The 25,438-nt window shown below is 43.2% G+C and overlaps 2 protein-coding genes across 5 annotated transcripts in view; both read right to left on the reverse strand.

Annotated features, from left to right (window-relative positions):
* The window catches only part of LOC144491656 (inter-alpha-trypsin inhibitor heavy chain H3-like), a 60,932-nt gene extending 56,628 nt beyond the window's left edge, over positions 1–4,304 (reverse strand). For all 3 annotated transcript variants that reach the window (XM_078209804.1, XM_078209803.1, XM_078209802.1), the window contains exons 1-3: positions 4,181–4,304; positions 4,041–4,085; positions 3,484–3,513 (exon numbers count right to left, since the gene is read on the reverse strand). In XM_078209804.1, coding sequence (XP_078065930.1) covers positions 3,484–3,513; positions 4,041–4,085; positions 4,181–4,270 — 165 coding nt within the window. In that variant the 5' untranslated portion in view covers positions 4,271–4,304. The remainder of the gene's footprint in view (positions 1–3,483; positions 3,514–4,040; positions 4,086–4,180) is intronic.
* A 5,880-nt stretch (positions 4,305–10,184) lies between these two features.
* On the reverse strand, positions 10,185–20,852 carry surf6 (surfeit 6). Of its 2 annotated transcripts, XM_078209809.1 has the most exons (5): positions 20,788–20,852; positions 20,464–20,612; positions 14,501–14,668; positions 12,208–12,293; positions 10,185–11,689 (listed from the first exon to the last, which is right to left on the reverse strand). In XM_078209809.1, the coding sequence occupies exons 2-5, from the start codon at positions 20,561–20,563 to the stop codon at positions 11,000–11,002; spliced, it is 1,044 nt and encodes a 347-aa protein (XP_078065935.1). In that variant the 5' UTR covers positions 20,564–20,612; positions 20,788–20,852; the 3' UTR covers positions 10,185–10,999. The 2 variants fall into 2 exon arrangements, with proteins under 2 accessions (XP_078065935.1, XP_078065936.1); XM_078209810.1 differs by lacking the exon at positions 20,788–20,852 and having other exon boundaries at positions 20,464–20,701.
* Between the last annotated feature and the right edge of the window lie 4,586 nt (positions 20,853–25,438).

Genomic DNA, 25,438 nt, shown 5'->3' on the forward strand with positions numbered 1-25,438 from the left:
ATGAACAAAATAGGGCAGCTTTGACATTGGGCTTCAGCCAAGCTGGCTCTCATAACCTGTGTCTTGTTCGAAAAACACACTCACCTGCTCAAGGATAACAGCAGAGTCCAAACATGTGTGGGTTAGGTGAATTGGCCATGCTAAGTTGACCCTAGTGTCAGGGGATTAGCAGGGTAAATATGTAGGGTTATGGGGATAGGGCCTGGGGGGCTTTGTGATCGGAGCAGACTCGATGGGCCAAATGGCCTCCTTCAGCACTGTACGGATTCTATGATTCTAACTGTGGGAGGCATAGTTAAAACAGACTCCTTCTAGCCACTTGTCTTAAAGAAAATGCCTGAAAAGTTTCCCTTCTGGAATAATGGCAGTACAAAGAGCCCTGCCCTACCCCAGATAAAATCAAACCCACTCACCGAACATTGCATCAGTTGTTTCAGATGCTACATTATCACATTAGCACCACCGAAGAGGGGATGAATCTTTTTGCCCTGCAGTTCAAGTTATCATGACCAATAACTTGGCAAGAAATTCTTGAACGAGGAAGTCCCAGAAAAATAAAAATAGATTGATACCATTACTAACAAATTAAGGTCAAGGCCTTTTTGCCCTGTAGTATTTGGATGCGGATTATGTAGATCTGTTTTGTTTAGGACCCTACAGATAATTGTGTCTGATTAATTTAGGCTGGATTTACATCTGGGCCTCAAAAGGTGGAAGGTCCAAGTGAAGTCCAATATGAAGGTCCTCATAATTTAATGGAAATTGTTTAAATTTCCCTGATGTTAAAAATTTCATACTGCATTAAATTTATATCTCATATCACGATGAATTAGAATTCTTATTTGGCTTCAGATCATCCAAGGTTCAATTGAAAAGAACTGAAAGTCCAACAAATGTCAGAAATACTGACATCTCCTTTGCTATTTGGATACAGATTTCCCTTCCCTTCCTGACTAAATTATCAGCTACCTTAGACATCAACACTGTCTCACTTCCACCAGGAAAGCTGAACAAATCACAACAGTCACAATCATGGGTGTGTAGCTCAAGGAATTATAGAAATAGCATCCCACACCCTTCCAGTCTGCCCAGTTGCTCTCCATCAGTTACCAGCATTAGTTTACCAAACGCTCACTGTGAATTCTGATAGAGCTTTGCTTTGACCTTATCAAAAGAAATTAAACACTAAATTGGCCCTCTGAACATCTATGTGCTTTTCCTCTGAGTAAGAAGTCTCACAACACCAGGTTAAAGTCCAACAGGTTTATTTGGAATCACGAGTTTTTGGAGTCTCACTCACTCACCTGATGAAGAAGTGCTCCGAAAAGTCGTGATTCCAAATAAACCTGTTGGACTTTAATCTGCTGTTGTGTGACTTCTTACTGTGCCCACCCCAGTCCAATGCCGGCATCTCCATGTCATGGCTTTTCCTCTGAAGAATTAAGCTTTTAAGAAATAACAAAAGCAACTTGTCTTTATATAGCATCTTTAACACAATAAAATGTGCTTCACAGGGATGTTATAAAAAGTAATTGTTTGGCACAGAACTACATCAGACATTAAAGCTTGGTCAAGGTAACAGGTTTTATGGAAGAGGAAAGAGAGATGGAGAAGTGGGGAGCTTTAGGGAGGGCATTCCAGAGCTAAGGGCCTTGACAGCTGAAGTCATAGCTACCAATGATAATTGGGGTACTTAAAAGGCCTGAATTTATGGAGCGCACATATCTCAGTGGGTTGTGGGGCTGGAGGATGCAGGGAGGACAAGGCCATGAAGGGATTTGTTAACAAGGATAATCATTTCAAAATTGAAGTGTTGCTTAGCCAGGAAAAACAATGTAGGCAAACAGGCACAGGGATAATGGGTGAAAAGACTTGATGTAAGGACCCAGAGTTTCTGGTAACCTCAAGTTTATGGAGGGGAGAATATGGGAAGCCAGCCAGGAGAGCACTGGAATGGTCAAATCCAGAGATAACAGAGGTATGGATGAAGGTTCTAGTCGAGGATAACGTGAGATAGTGGCAGAATCAGGTGATGTTATAAAGGTGATAAAAGGTGATCTTAATGTTGGCACAAATATACATTGGAAAGCTTATTTTGAGGTCAGATATGACACCAACATTGTGAAAGGTCCAGTTCAGCCCAGGCCATTGCCAGGGAGAAGGATGCCATCAATGGATGGGGAGCAGGATTTGTGGTGGAGGCCAAGGATATTGGGCGCGATCTTACCGGCTGTTCATGCTACACACGTGCTTGAAGTGAAGTCAGAGAATTTGGCGCTCAACCAAATCTCCATTCACTGCTGCGGGATGGGAAAATCCTACTGGCGTGACTGGTCATTACATTCTGGCCATTGCCTTTTCCTTTCCCAATATGTATCTGGAAGAAATTTCTGCTCATCCACAATTGGATGGTGGAGGAGCAATCTGACAATTTCAAGACTGTGGAGGAATCAAAAGAGGTGCTGCATGCCGTCAGCATGTATGTGGAAACAGACATGGTGCGTTAGGTGATATTGCTGATGGGCTGCATGCAGAAATAGAACACGCCAAAGATAAATCCTTGAGAGTAAGAGAGGTAACAATGAGGGTGTGGGAAGGGGAAGAGAAACCATTGCAGGTGATTCTCTGGCTACGATTTGATAGATAAGATCCAGTCACATCCAACTGGATGAGGATGGAGAGGTTTTCGGAGGAGAATGATGTGGTCAACCATGTCAAGGCTGCAGACACGTTGAGAAAGATGAGGGATAGCTTACCTTTGTCACAGTCACATAAAATATAATTTCTGACTTTGATGCCATTTTGGTATTGTGTTAGTGGCAAGAGCTGATAGAGGGATTCAAACATGGAGTTATGGGAAAGATGGGTAAAGATTTGAGAAGTGATGAGGATTGGGGAGAGGAAAGGGAGGTTAAATAGGAGTGGTAGCTTTCAGGATGGAGAGGTCAAGGATTGTTGAGAGGGGTGATGATGGTAGACTTGGAAGAGCGAGGGACAGAAACTGAAGGGAAAAAAACTCTTAACAGTGGGAGCCAGGAAGGAAAGTTGGGTGGTTGACGTTTTAGTGGCAAAAGCACTGAGCAAGCAGGAAATGGGTCTCATGGACAAGATAATCCTGGGAAGGGCATGAGAGGAAATAGAAAGTAAACTAGAGAAAGATGTGAGTTCAGGTGTAAGGCAGAGGGGAACCTTTAGAGGAAATTTGACCCAATAGGTGAGGGCTAGGAAGGAGGTGGGAGGGACAGCTAATTGAATGGTATTGGTCTTCGTGGTAACTAAGTCCATGTTCTCTTCACACTTGCGGTAGGAGGTAAAGGTGGAGGAGACAGGGAAGAAGGGTTTGATAAGACATTTTGCAAGAGAAACAAAGCCAGAGGTTCCTTGGCATTCCAGGGCCAAACCAAACTAACTGTTTACAGCACAACTTACATTGGCAAAAAGGATAATTATCATTTTTTTAAAAACCTGGCAAATAATACCTACTTTGTATTTCCGCCCCCTTGTGCTTCTTTTCTATTACCAAAAATAAAAAGAACAAATTTTAGTGACTGTTTAAGTACATTGGCTGTTGACATTTTTGTTGGGGCATTTCATGCAACAAGGAGATAGCAGTTGATTGTAAAACAAAGTCACCTAGTAATTGAGTTAAAGACACAGAAAATTAATGATTCAGAAATGAACCTGTATGGTCAGTCTCAATAAACAACATCTGAAGTTACTCCCAAAAATTTAATTTTATTCTCTAGCAAACAGCGCTGTAAATAATAAAATGCATGAACATGGTTAACCCTGATTATAACCCAGGATCAACGAGGCAGTTTGTTTCAATCAATATTTAACTACTGACGTTTCTAGAATGGGATTTCACCAGTCAATGGAGAAAAGGGTGAGGTGATGAGGTGTTTGTGACACTGACCTTGCAATAGCTATTCCATGGTAATAACTTGGTTTGTAAATGATACAACATTTGAGATTTGTAGGATTGAATTACTAAATGCAAAGAAATCCATAGAGGATTATTTTACGATGATTAAACATACCATTTTCAATAGTTGATGGTTTGGCAAATGGCTTCCATACATAACCTATCATGTTGATTAAAAAACAAAATCAAAACGTTAGTCATAATTTTAAAAGTATATCCGAAACAATTATATTTTGAACATATGTTGTACATTACCCCATGGTCCTCTGATTCTGCAATTATGAAATCAGCTGATATCAGTGTCGGAACAGAAACTAGCAAAAGATAGACTAACATTGGTCTCATTTTGAAAAAGAGTAGGTCTGTCCTCACAGGCGAATTGTTTTATTTAAACTTCTGTTAATAATGGTACATATTGACTATCAAAACAAACACAACAGATCTAAAGACAAACAACATGTTTTTCATGTTGACCCTGCTACTGCCTACCTTGTTTTTCATTCATGTTTATTTTTGTGGTTCATTAGACTAACTGGAGAAAGAATTTAAACAGTAGCACAAAGGCAGTTTGGAACAATGTATGTGTACATGTTCATATACCCTAAAGTAGTTGTGCTAAAATGTGAAACTTCACTTATCAAAGGAACTGTGTGATTTAGCAATGATGTGGAGATGCCGGCATTGGACTGGGGTAAACACAGTAAGAAGTCTTACAACATCAGGTTAACTGATAGCCAAGTTCCGCACACATCAGGACGGCCTCAACCGGGATCTTGGGTTCATGTCACACTATCTGTAACCCCCACAACTTGCCTGGACTTGCAAAATCTCACTAGCTGTCCTGTGTGGAGACAATACACATCACTTTAACCTGTGCTTAATGCTCTCTCCACTCACATTGTTTGTACCTTTAAGACTTGATTAGCTGTATTAGCATTGATTAGCTTGATTAGCATTCCAATCATTATTCTGTAAATTGAGTTTGTGTCTCTGTATGCCCTGTTTGTGAGCACATCTCCCACTCCACCTGACGAAGGGACAGCGCTCCGAAAGGTAGTGGCATTTGCTACCAAATAAACCTGTTGGACTTTAACCTGGTGTTGTTAGACTTCTTACTGATTTAGCAATGTGCAGTGGGTTGAAAAGTTAATTTAACTGTTACTGCACAATAATCAAAGTAACTTTAACAAAGTTTCCAAATAATTTACAACAGTAACTTTCATTTACATAGTAGGCCTTGTGCAGGAAAATATCTGAATATTTTATGAAGCAGGAAAATAATTCTGGAATATGGAATAAAATATAACTCCAAGTACTTTCGGCTACATGTTGCTGAGTTATGGAAAGATTTTCCACAGGCATTACAATAGGCAAAGGCATTTGCTTCTTCATCTAACTAAGGTTGCCAACCCTCCTAGATTCACTTGGAGTCAACAGCGATTAAGGATTCATTTCCTGGACGCAGTTGTAATCAGCCCACGGGAAAAAAGGGCATTAAAAATCACAGTGGCAATATCCTTCGAGTATGTTTGTTTATTAATTATCAAAATATTGGAAGTAGGAAAATTGGTTTTTTGATTGCATAGGCCTTTTGAAGGTGGGAGGTCTTGTAATAAATCCTTTGATTTGATTTTGTCTCATGTATTAGTATACAGTGAAAAGTATTGTTTCTTGCACGCTATACAAAGCATACCGTTCATAGGGAAGGAAAGGAGAGAGTGCAGAATGTAGTGTTACAGTCATAGCTAGGGTATAGAGAAAGATCAACTTAATGTGAGGTAGATCCATTGAAAAGTCTGATGGCAGCAGGGAAGAAGCTGTTCTTGAATCGGTTGGTACGTGACTTCAGATTTTTGTATCTTTTTCCCGATGGAAAAGAGAATGTCCGGGGTGCTTGGGGTCCTTGATTATGCTGGCTGCTTTTCCGAGGCAGCGGGAAGCGTAGACAGAGTCAATGGATGGGAGGCTGGTTTGCGTGATGGACTGAACTACTATGCACTGTGCACTATTTTAATAAATATTTTACTCTGTTAACAATCGTCCCTGAAATTACACATGGGATTTGTGCAGAAAAATGCTTAATATATGCTCATCTTCCAGAAACTATCCTGGACACTTTCACAGAACCCCATCTCATTTTGCCTTTAACATTCTCCCCTTAGCTTAGCTGCAATCCTCTACAATTACAACTTGGTTAAAACTGTAAATCTCTCTAAATTGCATCTCAATTTATTTTCCATTATCTACTCGTCTATCTAATGTACTCCAATGCCCAGATTTTTCCTTTTGCAGAATCTATGCACACTCCATCTTCAAATTCTTTAAATAATTTTTGCCTGTGCTATATTACATTGCTCCATTATAATTAATGCCCAGACTACTCAGCTTTATTTCTAATGCACAGTGTACTTGCATGAAAATATTGCAGTCCTGACACACTTAAGTAACAGGAAGCCATTAAGTTCGCCAAGCTTTTTCTGCCACTAATGGATCTGCTAATAATGGTTAATTTGTGACTTCACTCCATTTACCTACCTTTGCCTCTTTTCCTGAATATCTTCATTTATTACAATCTAAATTAAAATTAACAATTGATCTGGCATCAATTTCCATATGTGCAAAAGGAATTCCAAACTTCTCTCACTCATTGCACGGGAAAAGTATTTCTTAAACTCATCCTTGAAAAATCTGGAAGCTACATTCAAGTTGGATTGCAGAGGATGGTTGTGACACCTTGGCACGGAGATCCCCCTCACCCCACCCCAATGCACACAGGGCGCCCCAAATGCTCTGACCGACTTCTTTCCTGTCATTTCTCATATAGGCTTCTAAGTGACCTGCCCACTCCAGCACGACTGTCCATGGCAACTGTTATGGCACACACAACTTTTTATTCAGATCAATGGGCCTGTTACAAGCCTAATTAATTAATTACCTACATGTGACAGGCGTGATTTCAGTACTTGCCCACCTAGCATATTTTGGAGAGGAGCTCTGGGGTGGACATGAATATGGTGGGCTAGCCACCCAACCAATTTTCGACTCCCCCAGCCCTCCCCTCCACTGAAAATATGCCTAATGTAGGCAAGTAAATTTCAGCCCTGGCTCTAATTTTTAGGCTACTTTTGGGGTCCTGGACCAAATCCCGAGAAATATAATGAAGCCAGACTTGACTCCAACAATTTTTCCATTTTGGCGTGAAAGAAAGATTAAGATGCTTTGCTCTGGAAGCAATTCTACTGACAAATTAGAGATCTTTTATCAAAACAAGCTTTATTCATTAGAGTTTAAATATAACTCTAACAAAATGAAGTACATTAACTTTGAACAGTTGAACAATAGTTACAAAATTAAAGGAAACAACTCTAATTTCTAACTTAATATTATTTCAATTCCAAACGAGCAGCATTCCTCTTAGACTCAAATGCCAATTTAAACAGTTAGCAAACCCAGGCATACTTGCCATAAATTGTGTTAACAGCCTTGAAGCTTTCAGAGAGGTTTTGATTTTCAGAACAGCTTGCAGACTTATGCCTTTAAACAACCCCAGCCAGAAACTGAACAAAAAGCTGATTCTCTCCCTGCTACATACCTAACTCCTCCCATTAACCACATCACATTAACCTATATACCTAAACCCACCTACCATTCCTTTAATCAAAAAACCCCAGGGGATCATTTCATCTATAAATGAAAATCCATTAGCTCTCTCCTAAATAAATGCTGTATGGCTAAAATGAGTAATTATTATGCTTTTGCAGCATCTGAGCTGCATGTTTTCCAGACACACTGCCTGCAGAAAAAAAATTAACTTTAAAACAGGCCCCTTAAATCTACAATATATCAATAGCACGGTATCATCACACCGTGTACTCTTGTCTTAGACTCTCTAAATAACAAAATACTTTATATTTACCTGATCAGTTCCCCTTAATATCTTGAAAAAGTCAATTAAATCAGTCCTTTACCTTCTAAATTCCAAGGAATACAACCCTAGTATATATAGTCTCTCCTCTTGGAGTCCAAGTATCAATGTGGTAAATTTTTGTTGCTCTCCCTCCAAAGACAATAAATCCTTCTTGAGGTTTTACAGAACTGATTTAATAGAAGTAACACCTTCATAGCATTGAATTGGACTCTTATTCAGCTGCCAGTACTTTCATACAGATAACTAGTTTCTCTGTTGAAAAAAAAAGTCAGTGAAATAATAGATAGAATTTAGTATTCAGCAACTTACTTCCAATTCAGGTCAGATCAATTGCATGAAATCTCAAATTTTAAACATATACAAATTGTCATGATTTTCCAAGGAAATTAGATATATAGTTAAGGCTAGCAGAGTGGCACAGTGGTTAGCAATGCTGCCTCACAATGCCAGGGACCTAGATATGATTCCAGCCTTGGATGACTGTGCGGAGTTTGCATATTCTTCACGTCTCCATGGGTTTCTTCTGGGTGCTCCTGTTTCTTCCCACAGTCCAAAGATGTGTAGGTTGGATGGATTGGCTTTACTAAATTGCCCCCTAGTGTTCAAAGATGTGTAGGTTAAGTGGATTGGCCATGGTAAGTGCACAGGTTCACAGGGATAGAACAAAGGGGAGATCCTGGGTGGGATGCTCTTTCCAATGGTTAGTGCAGACTTCATGGGTCAGATGGTCTCTTTCTGCACTGTAGGAATTCTATTCTATGAGATGTTTGAGGCTGAAAGGATCACATACCAATTTTAGATGGGCAAAACCTGCACTCAAATATGACAACTGCAGACAAGAGTAATAAAAGATGAGGACCGCGGTTTAACCGGTTCACAAGCTGGTAAAATCACGCAAGAGCTGAGAATTCAGGTTTGCGCCTGATCCTTTACCTCATACGATCTTACCCACACCGGATATCCAGCACGATCAGTCACTCACCCATTTCCGGCAAGAGGCTGAATAATTTATTCAATTATATTTAAAACAGGATTAACATAGACTTAATGAGCCTGGAACGCAATCGTCCGGGCTTACTTGACTTTGTGGTCTCGCCAGGAGAGGTTCTTACCAGCGAGGAAAACGCCTAGTCCCCACAAACGGGGAATAGTCATGATGGCCTCGCTGGTAGAACCTGAGGCAATTGAGGCCCCCCAGGAGGTCAAGGGCAAGGGTGGGGCTGCCCCTTGGGCAGTGCCAGCCTGGCACTACACACCAGGCACCTTGGCATTGCTGATCAGGCAATGCTGGAATCAGGGACTGAAGGGTGGGGCAAGGCCAGGGCAGCCTGATCAGGAAAGGGGGCTCCGCTCCGCACTTGCGATCAGTGGAGGAGGAAGGGCCCCGCTGTTACTCTGCAGTTGTGCTCGATGGAAGGAGGTCCCACTGCCATCTGCAGTTGCGATCAGTGGGAGGGAGGGGGTTCCACTGCCACACCGCAATTGCGATTGGTCGGGGGGGCAGCGTGATCAGTCTGGGTGGTGGCAGGGGAGGGGGTCATATTTCTGGACGGTGTGGGGTTCACAATCGGCTGCGGGCCCGTGATAGCTGTGAGGGGGCAGGTTAGATTTGGTGAGGCTGGCTGCAGCAGCAGAAGCCTGACAGATCTCCCTTTCAGACCCGTCAGGCCTTTGCTATTGCAAATATGCAGCCACAGAGGCCTGCACATGCACAATAGCTCCCTTTGCCGCTAGAGCAGGCTGGCTGCCAATTTAAGCCCCGCCCCTTTCCTCTACAGGCGAGGAACGGTTTAGTCCATTTTTTAATGCACTAAGTGCATAAAATTCTAGCTTTGAACTTGCCCAAAAAACGGGTGAGCAACTCTCTGTTTTCCTGCCCATCCTGGACTTAGAATTTTTTTTGGTAAGATTGTCGCCAAGGTGTTTGAAGTTGGAATATTCGAGGATGGCAGCTGAAAATAATCCAGAGAGTTGTGCTCTTTTCATCAGCTGGGAACACGAGAGAATGGAACTGCATTATGTGTCTCAGTGATTTGATATTCAAAAGTGCATTTTTCCAGTCACCACTGCAACCTGAATATTGTTTCTCTACATCAGCTAATCTCAGTCGATCAGATTGTTGATTTTGCTCTGCTTGCCTCAGTACCCAGGCAGGTCTGAAAGATATATGCCTCGGGGAGTCAATGAAGATTTATTTTGTGAGCTAAAGTATATCTCTGTCAAAACTAACCTCTAAACTGAAAAAAACTCATGAAAGATCCAAAAGCTTTGTTACACTTGAATGTGGTAAATAGCCGCTGAATTAAAAACTGTGAAGAGCCAAATTAGCAATAATGGTATAAACTTTTATTTTATACTGATGTGGGCAATGCTTCATTGTTGCAAGTTACATAGTATTGCAAGTTAAAATGTAAAAGACATTCACAACTCAGTTCATCTTTTGTTTGGCAGACAGGAAGAAGATCAGTTTCTCATTCAAGAGAGAGGACATTGCTTTTAATCTACACTCCCATCATCCAGATGGGTTGACTTTTTTGGAGAACCATTGTATTGACACCAATTACAGTAAGAAGTCTCACAACACCAGGTTAAAGTCCAACAGGTTTATTTGGTAGCACAATCTTTCGGAGTATCAGGTGTTTTTCACTCCTCTGTCTCTCATCTGAAGAAAGAGTGACACTCTGAAAGCTTGTGCTACCAAATAAACCTGTTGGACTTTAACCTGGTGCGGTGAGACTTCTTACTGTGCTTACCCCAGTCCAACGCCGGCATCTCCACATTATTGATGCCAATTACCCAGAGGCCATTAGTTTTATGCTTTTAACAGCGAGTGCTGTTCAGATTTAACAGAATTGAATCTGCGAGATGAACCAAATTTTCTTGCCGAAAACATCGCTGTGGGACTCTAAACCTGATAAGACAAATGAGTTATCATTTTCAAAACACTGAGATTTTTCAATTTCACCAGAAAATCTGTTCAGATATCAATAGCGCCAGGGTCCTGTACTCAACATATACTAGTTTTAAAAAACACTAATATGAACAACACGCCATCACTGTACGCTTTACACAAAATTGGATGCACCATGGAATTGTACATATCTGCGTGCATATTTTATGGGCACATGAAAAATTTAACCCTCCCCTCAAAGGTTTGCTTTTTTCAAATCTTCAGGTAGAACACGTCCCTTCTTTCTTGCTTTGTCCTTCTTCCTTTCGATCTTGGCATGTTTCTTTTTCATTATATTTCTTGTCCTCTTATCTTGACGTTGTTGCATCTTTTCGACGACGTGCTGTGTTCGCTTTTCCCAGCTCTTCTGCCGCTGGGCTTTGTGTTTTTCCTTTCTCTTTAATGAGGCTCTCAGCATTTCCTCATTGTCTTTGATTTTCAGGCCTTCAGCTTTGTATAAAACATTGGTCCACTTCACCTTTTCTTCGACTTTCTTTGCTTTACTTTCATCTTTGCTCTTCAACTCTTCAATCTTATTCTTCTGGGCTTCTAGCCGAGATAAGAGCTGCTTGTAGTTTTTGCCAGTCAGGGGTGTGATGCCGCCTTTAGTGTTCTGCCGTCTCTCTTTTCTCCTCTGCTTTTTGTGTTTGACTTCGTCAGATGGCATGTCCACTTTATTGAAAAGCAATTGCTCTTCCACTTTCTTAACTGTGTCTTTTTTTTCTGTATCTTGAGTACCTGACGCAGTGCTGTCCTCCTGGACAGTTTTCTCTTCTTTCTTCATTCGCATCTCTTTTCGTTTTTGTTTTTTCCTTGCCTTCTCCTGCTTTCTGCGTAGGCGTTTCTTCTCCAATTCTTCAGGTGCCAAGCCTTTTGGATTGTCCTGCTGAAAAGTGCAAAAAACAACAAAATTAATGATTGAGTAATGAAAAGGCAGTCAATGGAAATCTTTGAACAGTGACAAATTGTGTAGACTAATCTAATCTCTGACATCACATGGCACGTGGGCAGCAGGATGGCACAGTGGTTAGCACTGCCGCCTCACAGCTCCAGGGACCCGGGTTCGATTCCCAGCTTGGGTCACTGTGTGCGCGGACTTTGCACGTTCTCTGTGTGGGTTTCCTCCTACAGTCCGAAAGACGTGCTGGTTAGGTGCATTGGCCATGTAAATATTAAACTTTAAAAATGAGCAAAATGTTATATTCTTATCAACAATATCATATTCCAAGCCATGTATCAAGTATCCTTCATTGCATTGGAAAGCAGGTTTTATTCCTTCCTCCTGTCCGAAGCAAGCTTCTTGAATTGTAATCACTGCAAAACTAACCAACTGACCAGTTGTCTTTAAATTTAACTCCAAGGATGCCCCGCACGTAACATTTAAGGCATTTCAAAATATCATACCTGCCCACGGCTTTCTTGAATTTTCTCGTGTAGTCTCTGACGCAGAATATTTACTGCTGAAAACGAGCTTGCCCCCACTTGGCTGACTGAGAAGATAAATCAGAAGTTATTATTTCTAATCATCTAAAATTATCCTGAACTTACTTTACCTATGTGAAAGAAGGAGCTTTAAATCATATAATCCTTTCAAAAGACTTTTAAAAACATAATTTTGAGATTGAAACAGAAACATAGAAGAAAGGAGAAGGAGGCCATTCAGCCCTTTGAATCTACTCCGCCATTATGATCATGGCTGATCATCCAACTCAATAACCTAATCCTTCTTTTTCCCCATAATCTTTGATCCCATTGCCCCAAGTGCTATATCCAGTCACCTCTTGAATACATTCAATGTTTTGGCATCAACTACTTCCTGTGGTAATGAATTCCACAGGCTCACCACTCTTTGGGTGAAGAAATGTCTCTTCACCTCCGTCTTAAATGATCTACCCTGAATCCTCAGACTGTGACCCCGGTTCTGGACTCCCCCACCATCAGGAATATCCTCCCTGTATCTACCCTGTCTAGTCATGTTAAAATTTTATAAGTCTCTATGAGATCACCCCTCATTCATCTGAACTCTAGCGAAAACAATCCTAACCTAGTCAATCTCTCCTCATACATCAGTCCCGCCATCCCCAGAATCAGCCTGGTAAACCTTCGCTGCACCCCCTCGAGAGCAAGAACATTCTTCCTCAGAAAAGGAGACCAAAACCACACACAATCCAAAACTGCACAATCCTTCTTTACAATATTTTCAATGATATGGTGAAAGCATGAGTAGGCTTGGAGCAAAGGAAGGAAATAAGCAACAACTTCCATGTATATAGCATAATAAAATGCCTCAAAGTGCTTCACAGGAATATCATAAAGTACGACACCGAGACACTCAAGGAGATAATGGTCAAATGTTCACAAACTTGGTCAAAAAGTGAGGTTTGAAGAAGGCCGAAAGGAGGAAAGCGAGGTAGGGAGACAGAGAGGTATAGGGAGGGAATTCCAGAGATTGGCAACTGAAGGAAGATTTTGAATGGCCTTGAGTTTACAGAAGGTAGAATGTGGGAGCTGGAGGTTTTGTGGCATAGTCCCTACCTCTGGGCCAGAAGCTCTGGATTCAAGTCTCACTTCAAGACTTGATGGTCATGGAGATTTGTTCATAACATGGTCAAACAGAATGATTGTCAGCATTTAAATCTTTTCAATAAGTCCGATGGCAGTAAGAGCAGGAGAGTCTCTTGATCAGCCATACTGCAGAAGGCAATAGCAAATAGCAAACCACTGCAGTTCTTTGTCATGCATAATCAATCCAATGATTTGATTTTGACTTGATTTGATTTATTATTGTCACATTTATTAACATAGTGAAAAGTATTGTTTCTTGCGTGCTATACAAAGTATACCGTACATAGTGAAGGAAACGAGAGAGTGCAGAATGTAGTATTAGTCATAGCTAGAGTGCAGAGAAAGATCAACTTAATGCAAGATAAGTCCATTCAAAAGTCTGACGGCAGCAGGGAAGAAGCTGTTCTTGAGCCAGGTGGTACATGACCTCAGACTTTTGTATCTTTTTCCCGAAGGAAGAAGGTGGAAGAGAGAATGTCTGGAGTGCATGGGGTCCTTAATTATGCTGGCTTCTTTGCCGAGGCAGCGGGATGTGTAGACAGAGTCAATGGATGGGAGGCTGCTTTGTGTGATGGATTGGACTATATTCACGATCTTTTGTAGTTCCTTGCAGTCTTGGACAGAACAGGAGCCATACCAAGTTGTGATACAACGAAAAAGAATGCTTTCTATGGTGCATCTGTAAAAGTTGGTGAGAGTCGTAGCTGACATGCCAAATTTCCTTAGTCTTCTGAGAAAGTAGAGGCGTTGATGGGCTTTCTTAACTATAGTGTCGGCCTGGGGGGGAAGCAGGACAGGTTGTTGGTGATCTGGACACCTAAAAACTTAAAGCTCTCGACCCTTTCTACTTCGTCCCCATTGATGTAGATAGGGGCATGTTCTCCTTTACGCTTCCTGAAGTCAATGGCAGTCCATGGTCACCAATACCTTCTTAGGGCATGGTACCTGGAGGAAGGAGGAGGAGAAAGTGGGAGACCAGCCAGGAGTGCATTGGAATAGTCGAGTCTCGAGGTAATGAATAATAAAAGGTGCAAAAGTGTTTAACCCAAGTATCTAATTTGTGAAGCAAGATAGATTGCACTATCCCAGAGAATATGGAATGATTACTCATTGTAAGATGTAGTTCACATACCTTTGGGACTTTGCTGGAGATTGTTCTCTTTCATTCCACCTTGAACAGTTTTAGGCCGATCCCCATTTACTAGTTGAAAGTTTTTCAGCACTTTTGCAGCTTCCTTTCTTCTTTTCTTTCTCTTCTTTTTAGGTTGGGCTGTGTCTTCTGAGCCATCCCTTCTAGAAACTGAAGAACAAACATAGCCAGACATAACTCAAACAGGACTCAAACTTTACTGAATTCACAACACGTTGTCATTAATAGCAACATCTGAGCATTCTTATAAATTAATCCCCTCACAGTAACTTTAATGTTACCCACATTATTTATAAATAAATGAACAGCACACCCATCAGTATCCAAGAAAAGGAACTACTGTTTCAGGGAGACAATGCATCCGGATCTCAACACAAAATCCTCATCTAGATATGTTTTTTCCAGCTTTATGTTCCAAGCATTTGAATTTTGTTTCAGAATTTCTAAATAGTCAATTTTAGTCAATGTATTTGAGTATTAAATCCACAAAATGAACTTGCCTTGACTGTTTTCACTGGATAGCCTCCAGCATTGCACCCATCAATACTCTGTCCTAAAACAGCTTCTGAATTTGCACCCTCCTCACAACCATCTCCAAACAAATGGTTTGGTTTGTCAATGCTACAAGTCAATGTTCTCCCAGCACTATAGCTCACATTTTAACTTTCACATTACCCTTACTGTATCCTGTTTATAATCAGGATGAAAAGTTTTTTTATTCTTTCATGGGATGTGAACATCGCTGGCTAGGCCAGCATTTGTTACCCACCCCTAATTGCCTGCGAGAAGGTGGTGGTGAGCTGCCTTCTTGAGCCGCTTCGGTCCATGTGGTGTAGATATGTCCAGTGTTGTTTGGAAGGGAATTCCAAGTTTTTGACCGAGCCAGTGGCGTATGGCTTGGAGGGGAATGTGCAGATGGTAACGATCTTATGCATCTGCTGCCCTTGATCTCCGAGGTAGTAGAGATCATGGGTTTGGAAGGTGCTGCTAAACGAAGCTTGGAGAGTTGTTGTAGTGCATCTTGTATTTCTTTTGATACCAATCAAGTAAACGAACTCAAATTAACTTAGGGACAAATTAAAAGGGGCAGCTCCCCAAAAGGAAGGGGGGGAACAGCCCGAACCAAAAACAAAGTCGAAAGGAAACTTAAAACGTCAAACCAAAAGGTGATTGTCGGGGTCGATAATACACCCCAGCCCCTGCGGCGCCCAGCGGTCACGGAAGACGTCAACCGCGCCCGTGGACACCGCATGCTCCCTCTCCAGAGACACCTGGCCGCGGATGTAGCCGCGGTAGAGGGGCAGACAGTCGGGATGGACGGCCCCGTCGATCGCCCGCTGCCTGGACCTATTGATGGCGCGTCTCGCCAGGCCCAGGTTCACGAGGAGGTCGGCATCCCGACCCGCCCCTCTCTGCACCAGGTGCCCGTAGATCAGGAGCGTGGGACTGAAGTGCAAACAAAACATCAGTAAAAGGTGTTTAAGGAAACCAAATAGGGTGTGCAGCCTAAAACACAGAACGTAGACATGGTCCACGGACTCCACGAGGCCACAGAAAGGGCAGTCTCGGGAGCCCGTGTACCGGAAAAACCTACGGTTGCATGGCACTGCTGCGTGCAGCACCCTCCACCCCAGGTCCCCGAGATAATTGGAGGAGATCCCTCCGTAGAGGGACCTCCACTGGGGACCTCCGCCGCCCGGCGGCAACAAGGCCCGCCATGGTGTATCCGGGCGACGGGCGAGGACGCGGTAGTGAAAGGTGTGCAGCAGCAGCCCGTACAGGAAACGCCTCCGCGCGGTGGAAAAGGGCACGGAGGGCATTTCCGCGAGGCGGCACACGCAGTGGGGCACCTGACCCGGGGGGGGGGGGGTCTAGGCTTCGGGCCAATGTGAAATTCCGTCTGAGCAGGGGAACGCTCGGGCGGGATCCCACCGCATACCTGCGCTGCCTCCAGACCGCGTGCGCACTCGGGGCCGAGCACGACCGTCCTGAGGTCTTGGATGGCGTTGGCCGCATGCCGGACGGTCACCCCCGCGCGCTCAGCCAGCACGTCGGGGCTCATCCAGCCCGCTCCTCCGCCATCCAGCACGTCCCCGATCCTGGTCACCCCGGCGTCCACGGCCCTCCTCTCCGCCAGCCACCTGAAGTCGTAGCATCTTGTAGATGTTACACACTGATGGCTCTTCAACCACTGCCATATTTATGCAACCTGAATCTCCTTTTTGCTTTTGTTATTTGTAAAATGTGAATTTGCAAAATACTCTGGATTCTGGAGTAAGAACAGAAAATGCTGCATTATATGGTCCAGTAGCATCATGGAAAGAGAAACAGTTAACTTTTCAGGTTGATCAGCTTTCACAGTTATTGATCTGAAACATTAACTTTGCAGAATCACAGAATTGTTACAGTGCAGAAGGCGGCCATTTGGCCCATCGCGTCTGTACCAGTTCTTCAACTGAGCATTAGGACTTAATGCCATTCCCATACACCCCTGCACATTATTTCTATTTCAATAATCATCGATTTAACCGGCCTCTCGATAGAACACTTCCAGGCAGTGAAAAAACTTTTTCTCACATCACATTTGCTTCTTTTGCAAATCATTTTAAATCTGTGCCCTCTCATTCTTGATCCTTTAACAAGGGGGAACAGTTTCTCTCTATCTATTCTGTTCAGCCCCCTCGTGATTTTGCACATCTCTATCAAATCTTCTCTTAGCCTTCTTCTCTCCAAGGAGAACAGTCCCAGCATCTCCAGTCTATCCTCATAACTGAAATTCCTCATCCCTGGAACTATTCTTATAACCCTCTTCTGCACTTTCCAATGCTTTCACATTCATCCCAATCTGGCGTCTCGAATTGTACGCAATCTTCCAGCTATACAAAACTAATGTCTTGTATATGTTCAGCATAACCTCATTGCTCTTGTACTCTATGGCCCTATTAATAAAGTCCAGGATACTACATGCTTTATTAACTGCTCTCTCAATCTGTCCTGTCACCTTCAATGATCAATGTACATATACATCCAAGTCCCTCTATTCTTGCAATCCCTTAAGAATATTATCACCTACTTATATTGTCTCTCCACGCTATTTCTTCCAAAATACATCACCTCGCACATCTTCGCATTGAACTTAATCTGCCACTTGACAAAAGAACAAACAAAGAACAAAGAACAATACAGCACAGGAACAGGCCCTTCGGCCCTCCAAGCCCGCGCCGCTCCCCGGTCCAGGAATGAATCCTGAATCCAGGATCCCCGCCCAATTTTCCAGCCTATCTACATACCAATATCCTATCCACCGAGCTGTCCCTCACAGCTACGATGCTTTGTTCATTACAACCTATTAACTCACCCCCACCCCCCCATTCCAGACCATGTGATCTCCAGGGAGAGGCGAAAACCCAGAGTGAAAAACCCCAGGGCCAATATGGGGAAAAAAAAATCTGGGAAATTCCTCTCCGACCCCCTGAGGCGATCGAAACGAGTCCAGGAGATCACAATGGCCCTGATCGGAAAATGCTTCCCAACCCTAGTAATTTCCACTTCCACGAACATCATAGAATTAAGCCTTAAAACGAGAAACAAGGAACAATTAGCCCGCGCCGCTCCCCGGTCCAAACTAGACCACTCTTTTGTATCCCTCCATTCCCACTCCGTTCATATAGCTGTCTAGATAAGTCTTAAACGTTCCCAGTGTGTCCGCCTCCACCACCTTGCCCGGCAACACATTCCAGGCCCCCACGACCCTCTGTGTAAAATATGTCCTTCTGATATCTGTGTTAAACCTCCCCCCCTTCACCTTGAACCTATGACCCCTCGTGAATGTCACCACCGACCCGGGGAAAAGCTTCCCACCGTTCACCCTATCTATGCCTTTCATAATTTTATACACCTCTATTAAGTCTCCCCTCATCCTCCGTCTTTCCAAGGAGAACAAACCCAGTTTCCCCAATCTCTCCTCATAACCAAGCCCCTCCATACCAGGCAACATCCTGGTAAACCTCCTCTGTACTCTCTCCAAAGCCTCCACGTCCTTCTGGTAGTGTGGCGACCAGAACTGGACGCAGTATTCCAAATGCGGCCGAACCAACGTTCTATACATCTGCAACATCAGACCCCAACTTTTATACTCTATGCCCCGTCCTATAAAGGCAAGCATGCCATATGCCTTCTTCACCACCTTCTCCACCTGTGACGTCACCTTCAAAGATCTGTGGACTTGCACACCCAGGTCCCTCTGCGTCTCTACACCCTTTATGGTTCTTCCATTTATCGTGTAGCTCCTCCCTACATTATTCCCACCAAAATGCATCACTTCGCATTTATCAGGATTGAACTCCATCTGCCATTTCCTTGCCCAAATTTCCAGCCTATCTATATCCTTCTGTAGCCTCTGACTATGTTCCTCACTGTCTGCAAGTCCTGCCAGTTTTGTGTCGTCCGCAAACTTACTGATCACCCCAGTTACTCCTTCTTCCAGATCATTTATGTAAATCACAAACAGCAGAGGTCCCAATACAGAGCCCTGCGGAACACCACTAGTCACAGGCCTCCAGCCGGAAAAAGACCCTTCCACTACCACCCTCTGTCTTCTATGACCAAGCCAGTTCTCCACCCATCTAGCCACCTCCCCCTTTATCCCATGGGATCCAACCTTTTTCACTAGCCTACCATGAGGGACTTTGTCAAACGCTTTACTAAAGTCCATATAGACAACATCCACGGCCCTTCCTTCGTCAACCATTTTGGTCACTTCTTCAAAAAACACCACCAGGTTAGTGAGGCATGACCTCCCTCTCACAAAACCATGTTGACTATCGTTAATGAGTTTATTCCTTTCTAAATGCGCATACATCCTATCTTTAAGAATCTTCTCCAACAACTTCCCCACCACGGACGTCAAGCTCACCGGCCTATAATTACCCGGGTTATCCTTCCTACCCTTCTTAAATAACGGGACCACTTGCCTTTGTCCTTTTGAGTTTTACTGTCCTCCTCACAGTTTACAATACATCCAAGTTTCGTATCATCCACAAACTATGAAATTGTCCCCTGCACACCAAAATCTGGATCATTAACATATATCAGGAAAAGCAAGAGTCCCAATACCAATCCCTGAGGATATTCCTCCAGCCTGAAAAATATCCATTGACCATTACTCTCTCCTTCCTATTATTTAGCCAATTTTGTATCCACATTGTTACCATCTCTTTTATTCCATGAGCTATAAAACTTTTCCTACAAGTCTGTTATGTGGCACAATATCAAATGTCTTTTGAAAGTCTAGGTACACCACATCAGGGGCAGGTTTTAAGGAGAATTTTAAAAGAGACAGAAATGGAGAGGAAAGGTATTTTGAGAGAAAACTTCAAGACTCAGGAAAGTGTCGAGGGACGAACTAGGATAAATGCAAGTGGTTATGGGGATAGAGCCTGGGTGGGATTGTGGTCGGTGCAGACACGATGGGCCGAATAACCTCCTTCTGCACTGTAGGATTTTATGATTCTATGAAGGCTGAAGGCATGGCTCAGAATTAGAGCTGCAAGAAGCCACAAATCTCAGAAGTTTGTCAGACTGGAGGAGGTCAGAGAGGTAAATGAAGGTGAGCAAAATCAATTTGGTTTAGCCTAAGTGTCCAGGATATTAGTTTTAATTTGAATGTCTAATTCAAACAATGCTGCCATGCTGGGTTTGTGCTTCACCACTGGTTACCAAGGGACCTGGGTGATTCAACAATTTCTAACACATCAAATAAAAGCAAAATACTGCGGATGTTGGAAAGATGCAATGAAAGTGGTAAATTCTGGATAAACTCCGCAGGTCTGGCAGCATCTGTGCAAAGAGAACATTCATCTTCACTCTGTTTCTCTCTCTCTCCCCACAGCTGCTGCCATGAGTTTATCCAGCGTGTTGTCTGTAATTTCTAACATATGCCTTACCAAGTTTTCGTTTACGCGGCTCCTGGTCCTGGGATTGACAGATTTTGCTTCCCAGACGCTGCAAATACTTGTCTTTTGCAGCAAGGCTTGGGTCAGCCATTCTGATCTGAAACCAGCGGGTGTTGGATCCAAGCGTTGGCTTCTATTGCCTAATGGAGAGGGAAAGAAAATCAGTCAGCACGCGGCTAAGAGAACTGGCCGCAGGTGAAGCGCTGGAATAAGTCGAGTCTTTTTAAGAGGTGCAGTGGATTTTAAAAGAAGCAACCCATTATGTGTTTGAGGGGATTAACAACAACTGGACTCCACACCGCTCTGAACATTCACCTTCACGCTTCCAAGTGTGGACCCCGTGACATCATCACTGTGCTCCCGCCTCCTCTCCTCAGGCGCATGAAGATGACATCACAGACCCAATAGAACTTTCTTCCCCAAGTGGCCAGGTTGAGGTACTGCAGGATGTCAGGGCCAACAGCTCACACGGGAAGACTTGCCTTCACTTTTCACTCCAAGCTACACAGTGCTTCTGATTATCAGTACTGTAAGGATTGTCAATCCTTTAGGATTGGCCTGGAGTTTCCAGGAATTGAAGATCAATTTCCAAGATACTGCTGTGTGCAATCTTGAAGAAATGTTTTCGCGACATCAAAAACTTTTCTTTTTTGTTATTTGAATCAGAGCTTGGCTCCAGGCCAGAAGGAGGCCATTCGACCCATGCAGTCTGCACCGGCAACAATCCCACCCAGGCCCTATCCCCGTAGCCCCACTTATTTATCCTGTTAACCCACCTGACACTAAGGAGCAATTTAACATGGCCAATCCACCTAACCCGCATATCTTTGGACTGTGGGAGAAATGATGTGGAGATGCCGGCGTTGGACTGGGGTAAACACAGTAACAGTTTTAACAACACCAGGTTAAAGTCCAACAGGTTTATTTGGTAGCAAATACCATTAGCTTTCGGAGCGCTGCTCCTTCGTCAGATCCACTCCATCTGACAAAGGAGCAGCGCTCCGAAAGCTAATGGTATTTGCTACCAAATAAACCTGTTGGACTTTAACCTGGTGTTGTTAAAACTGTTACTGTGGGAGAAAACCAGAGCACTCGGAGGAAGCCCACACAGACATGGGGAGAATGTGCAAACTCCACAGAGACAGTGACCCAAGCTGGGAATCAAACCCGGGTCCCTGGCACTGTGAGGCAGCACTGCTAACCACTGTGCCACCGTGCTGCCAATAGCTATAAAATATTGAAAATGGGAAATAAAAATTGTTTGGCTGATAATCAAGCGTCGTCTAATTGGGTAATGAGTCTTTTTGCTTTCCAGTTGGTGTAGGAAGGCAGTATGTCACAAGGATAGCCAACTAACTTATCGAGCATGGGGCAAGTCATGTGATGAAACGCTGGGAATATATGCCTCACCTGAGGAAGGGGCTTAAGGCTCCGAAAGCTTGTGGCTTTTGCTACCAAATAAACCTGTTGGACTTTAACCTGGTGTTGTTAAACTTCTTACTGTAATATACTTAATCACAGTTGTTAACCCTATAACACAGACAAACATGCCACATATTAGGGACATCATATAGTTTAAAATATACTGTGATGCTGCAAATCTGAAATAAAAAGCAAGTCTTCCCGACCTGACACGTTCGCCGGAATTCTACTGCCTCACCTGCCACAGAATCGGAGTGGGTGAGGGGCAGACAAAGGAAATGTCCATTGACCTTGGGCAGGAATTTCCGGTCTCATAAGAACATAAGAACTAGGAGCAGGAGTAGGCCATCTGGTCCTTCAAGCCTGCTCCGCCATTCAATAAGATCATGGCTGATCTTTGTGGACTCAGCTCCACTTACCCGCCCACTCACCATAACCCTTAATTCCTTTACTGTTCAAAAATTTATCTATCCTTGCCTTAAAAACTGCTTCACTGAGCAGGGAATTCCACGGATTCACAACCCGTTGTGTGAAGAAGTTCCTCCTCAACTCAGTCCTAAATCTGCTTCCCCTTATCCTGAGGCCATGCCCCCTAGTTCTAGTTTCACCCGCCAGTGGAAACAACTTCCCTGCTTCTATCTTATCTATTCCCTTCATAATCTTATATATTTCTACAAGATCTCCCCTCATTCTTCTGAATTCCAATGAATATAGCCCCCGTCTACTCAGTCTCTCCTCATAAGCCAACCCTCTCAACTCCAGAATCAACCTAGTGAATCTCCTCTAAACCCCCTCCAGTGCCAGTATATCCTTTCTCAAGTAAGGAGACCAAAACTGTACACAGTACTCCAGGTGTGGCCTCACCAGCACCTTATACAGCTGCAACATAACCTCGCTGTTTTTAAACTCCATCCCTCTAGGAATGAAGGACAAAATTCCATTTGCCTTCTTAATTACCTGCTGCACCTGCAAACCAACTCCTTGAGATTCCTGTACAAGGCCATCAGGTCCCTCTGCACAGCAGCATACTGCAATTTTTTACCTGTTAAATAATAGTCCATTTTGCTGTTATTCCTACCAAAATGGAAGACCTCACATTTACCAACATTGCACTCCATCTGCCAGACCCACGCCCACTCACTGAGACTATCTATATCCCTTTGCAGACTTTCAGTGTCCTCTGCACACTTTGCTCTGCCACCCATCTTAGTGTCATCTGCGAATTTTGACACACTACACTTGCTCCCCAACTCCAAATCATCTATGTAAATCGTAAACAATTGTGGTCCCAACACTGATCCCTGAGGCACACCACTAGTCACTGATCGCCAACCAGAAAAACACCCATTTACCCCCACTCTTTGCTTTCTGTTAGTTAACCAATCCTCTTTCCATGCTAATACATTACCTGTAACACCATGCACCTTTATCTTAAGTAGCAGTCTTTGGTGCGGCACCTTGTCAAATGCCTTCTGGAAATCCAGATACACCACATCCACAGGTTCCCCATTGTCCACTGCACATGTAATGTTCTCAAGGAATTCCACCAAATTAGTCAAACATGACCTTCCCTTCATGAACCCATGCTGTGTCTTACCAATGGGACAATTTATATCCAGATGTCTCACTATTTCTTCCTTGATGATAGATTCAAGCATTTTCCCTACTACAGAAGTTAAACTAACCGGCCTATAGTTACCTGCCTTTTGTCTACCTCCTTTTTTAAACAGTGGCGTCACATTTGCTGTTTTCCAATCTGCGGGAACCACCCCAGAGTCCAGCGAATTTTGGTAAATTACCACAAGTGCATTTGTTATTTCTCCCGCCATCTCTTTTAGCCTGGGAATGGAGGGATACAAATGATTGGTCTAGTTGGACCAAGGAGCGGCACAGGCTTGGAGGGCCGAAGGGCCTGTTTCCTGTGCTGTACTGTTCTTTGTTCTTTGTTCTTTGTAGTACCCTAGGATGCCTTCCATCAGGAGCTCGAGCGAGGCCATAACATCCCGTCTGTCAACTCTGATGGATGTTGCCTGACTTGCTGACCATTTCCAGTAGTTTTTTGTTTTTGGTGTTAGGGTACTAGATCTGAAACGCCAGGGTATATTACGAAGTCAGGCTGCACTTGAGCTGCAGCGTTTCCCAGGCAAATCAACTCCTGTAGCAAAACACTGTCTCTTAAAGCAGCCCCGCCTTACACATAAAATATATCAAAATATCACAGTGTCTTCACACTGGTTAGTTAACAATATGGTTTATTTTAAGAGGTAGTTCCTTCTTATTAAAACAAGGTTTCTCTTTCAGTAGGTTGACAAGATATACAGGCATCATATCAGGACTGAGAGATTACATTTATCTTGGAAGGTTGTAAAGGCTGGACGCGCTTTTCTCTAGAAAAAGTTCAGAGGCAGAACATAGGAACAGGAAGAGGTTAGCCAATTAGCCCCTGAAGCCTGTTCTAGAAAGTGTGACCAATTGTCCGGGATTTTCCGACTCCGTCTTGTATTTAGTTCCGTTGTCTCATGTCCCAGGTTGTTTGCTGCTCTGATGGTTTTTGCCCCATATTATTTATCTTTGCCTTCTGTGCACACACAGTAGCCTTTTATGACTACAGGATGACTCAAAAAGCTTTACAATCAATGAAATACTCTTGATATGTAGCCACTTTTGTCATGGAGGAAACCATCTTTTTGTGTAGAAATGTTTCCAAACTTCACTTCTGAAAGGACTGGACCTAATTTTGGACAATACCCCCTTGTTCAAGACTCTCCAACCGGCAGAAATAGTTCAAGTCTGTTTACCTGATCTGTTCCCCTCAATATTTTGAAAACTTTGATCAAACTATACCTGATGTTGTGCAATCTCTCCTCCAGCTATCATTCTGGCAAAGCTACACTCCACTCCCTTCCAATGCTAAAATAGCCTGCTTAAGGTCTGGGGCCCAGAACTGCTCATGGTACTCCAGGTTTGGTCTAGTCAGGGCCTTGTATAGCTGGACCTTGATTTCTATGCCCTTCTATTAAGGCCAGCTTTCAATCAGTCTTTTTCATTATTTTCTGTGTTCATTACATTTTAGTGTTCCATGTACTTTGGACCTAAAGTCTCTTTGGGCTTCTACGCTTTTTAGTTTCTCACAGTTAGTGAGTACTGCGACCTATCCTTTTCAGGTCTAAAGTGGATGATCTCACTTTTGCCTATAGTGAAACCCGTTCTCCTACAGTATTGCCTATTCATTTAATTTATCAGTATCTCTTCTAATTTTATGCTTCTATGTACATAGCTTACAATGCTGCCTACTTTTGTGTCAGTGGATATTTGATTTTCTATCCCATCATCTATGTCATTGATAAATACAGGAAATAGTTGAAGCTCCAACACAGATCCTTGTGAGACATGACTAATCACATCCTGCCAATTATCCAATGCCAACTGCCTATCTTTGTCTCCTGCCGCTCAGCCAGTTTTCTAAGCTGGGTCATTTGCCATCAATACTGTGGGCTTCATATTTAGCTAAAGGTCTCTTATGGGAGGTTTTTTCAAATCCTCT

Source organism: Mustelus asterias, chromosome 3, assembly GCF_964213995.1.
Source record: "Mustelus asterias chromosome 3, sMusAst1.hap1.1, whole genome shotgun sequence".
Taxonomy (NCBI): domain Eukaryota; kingdom Metazoa; phylum Chordata; class Chondrichthyes; order Carcharhiniformes; family Triakidae; genus Mustelus; species Mustelus asterias.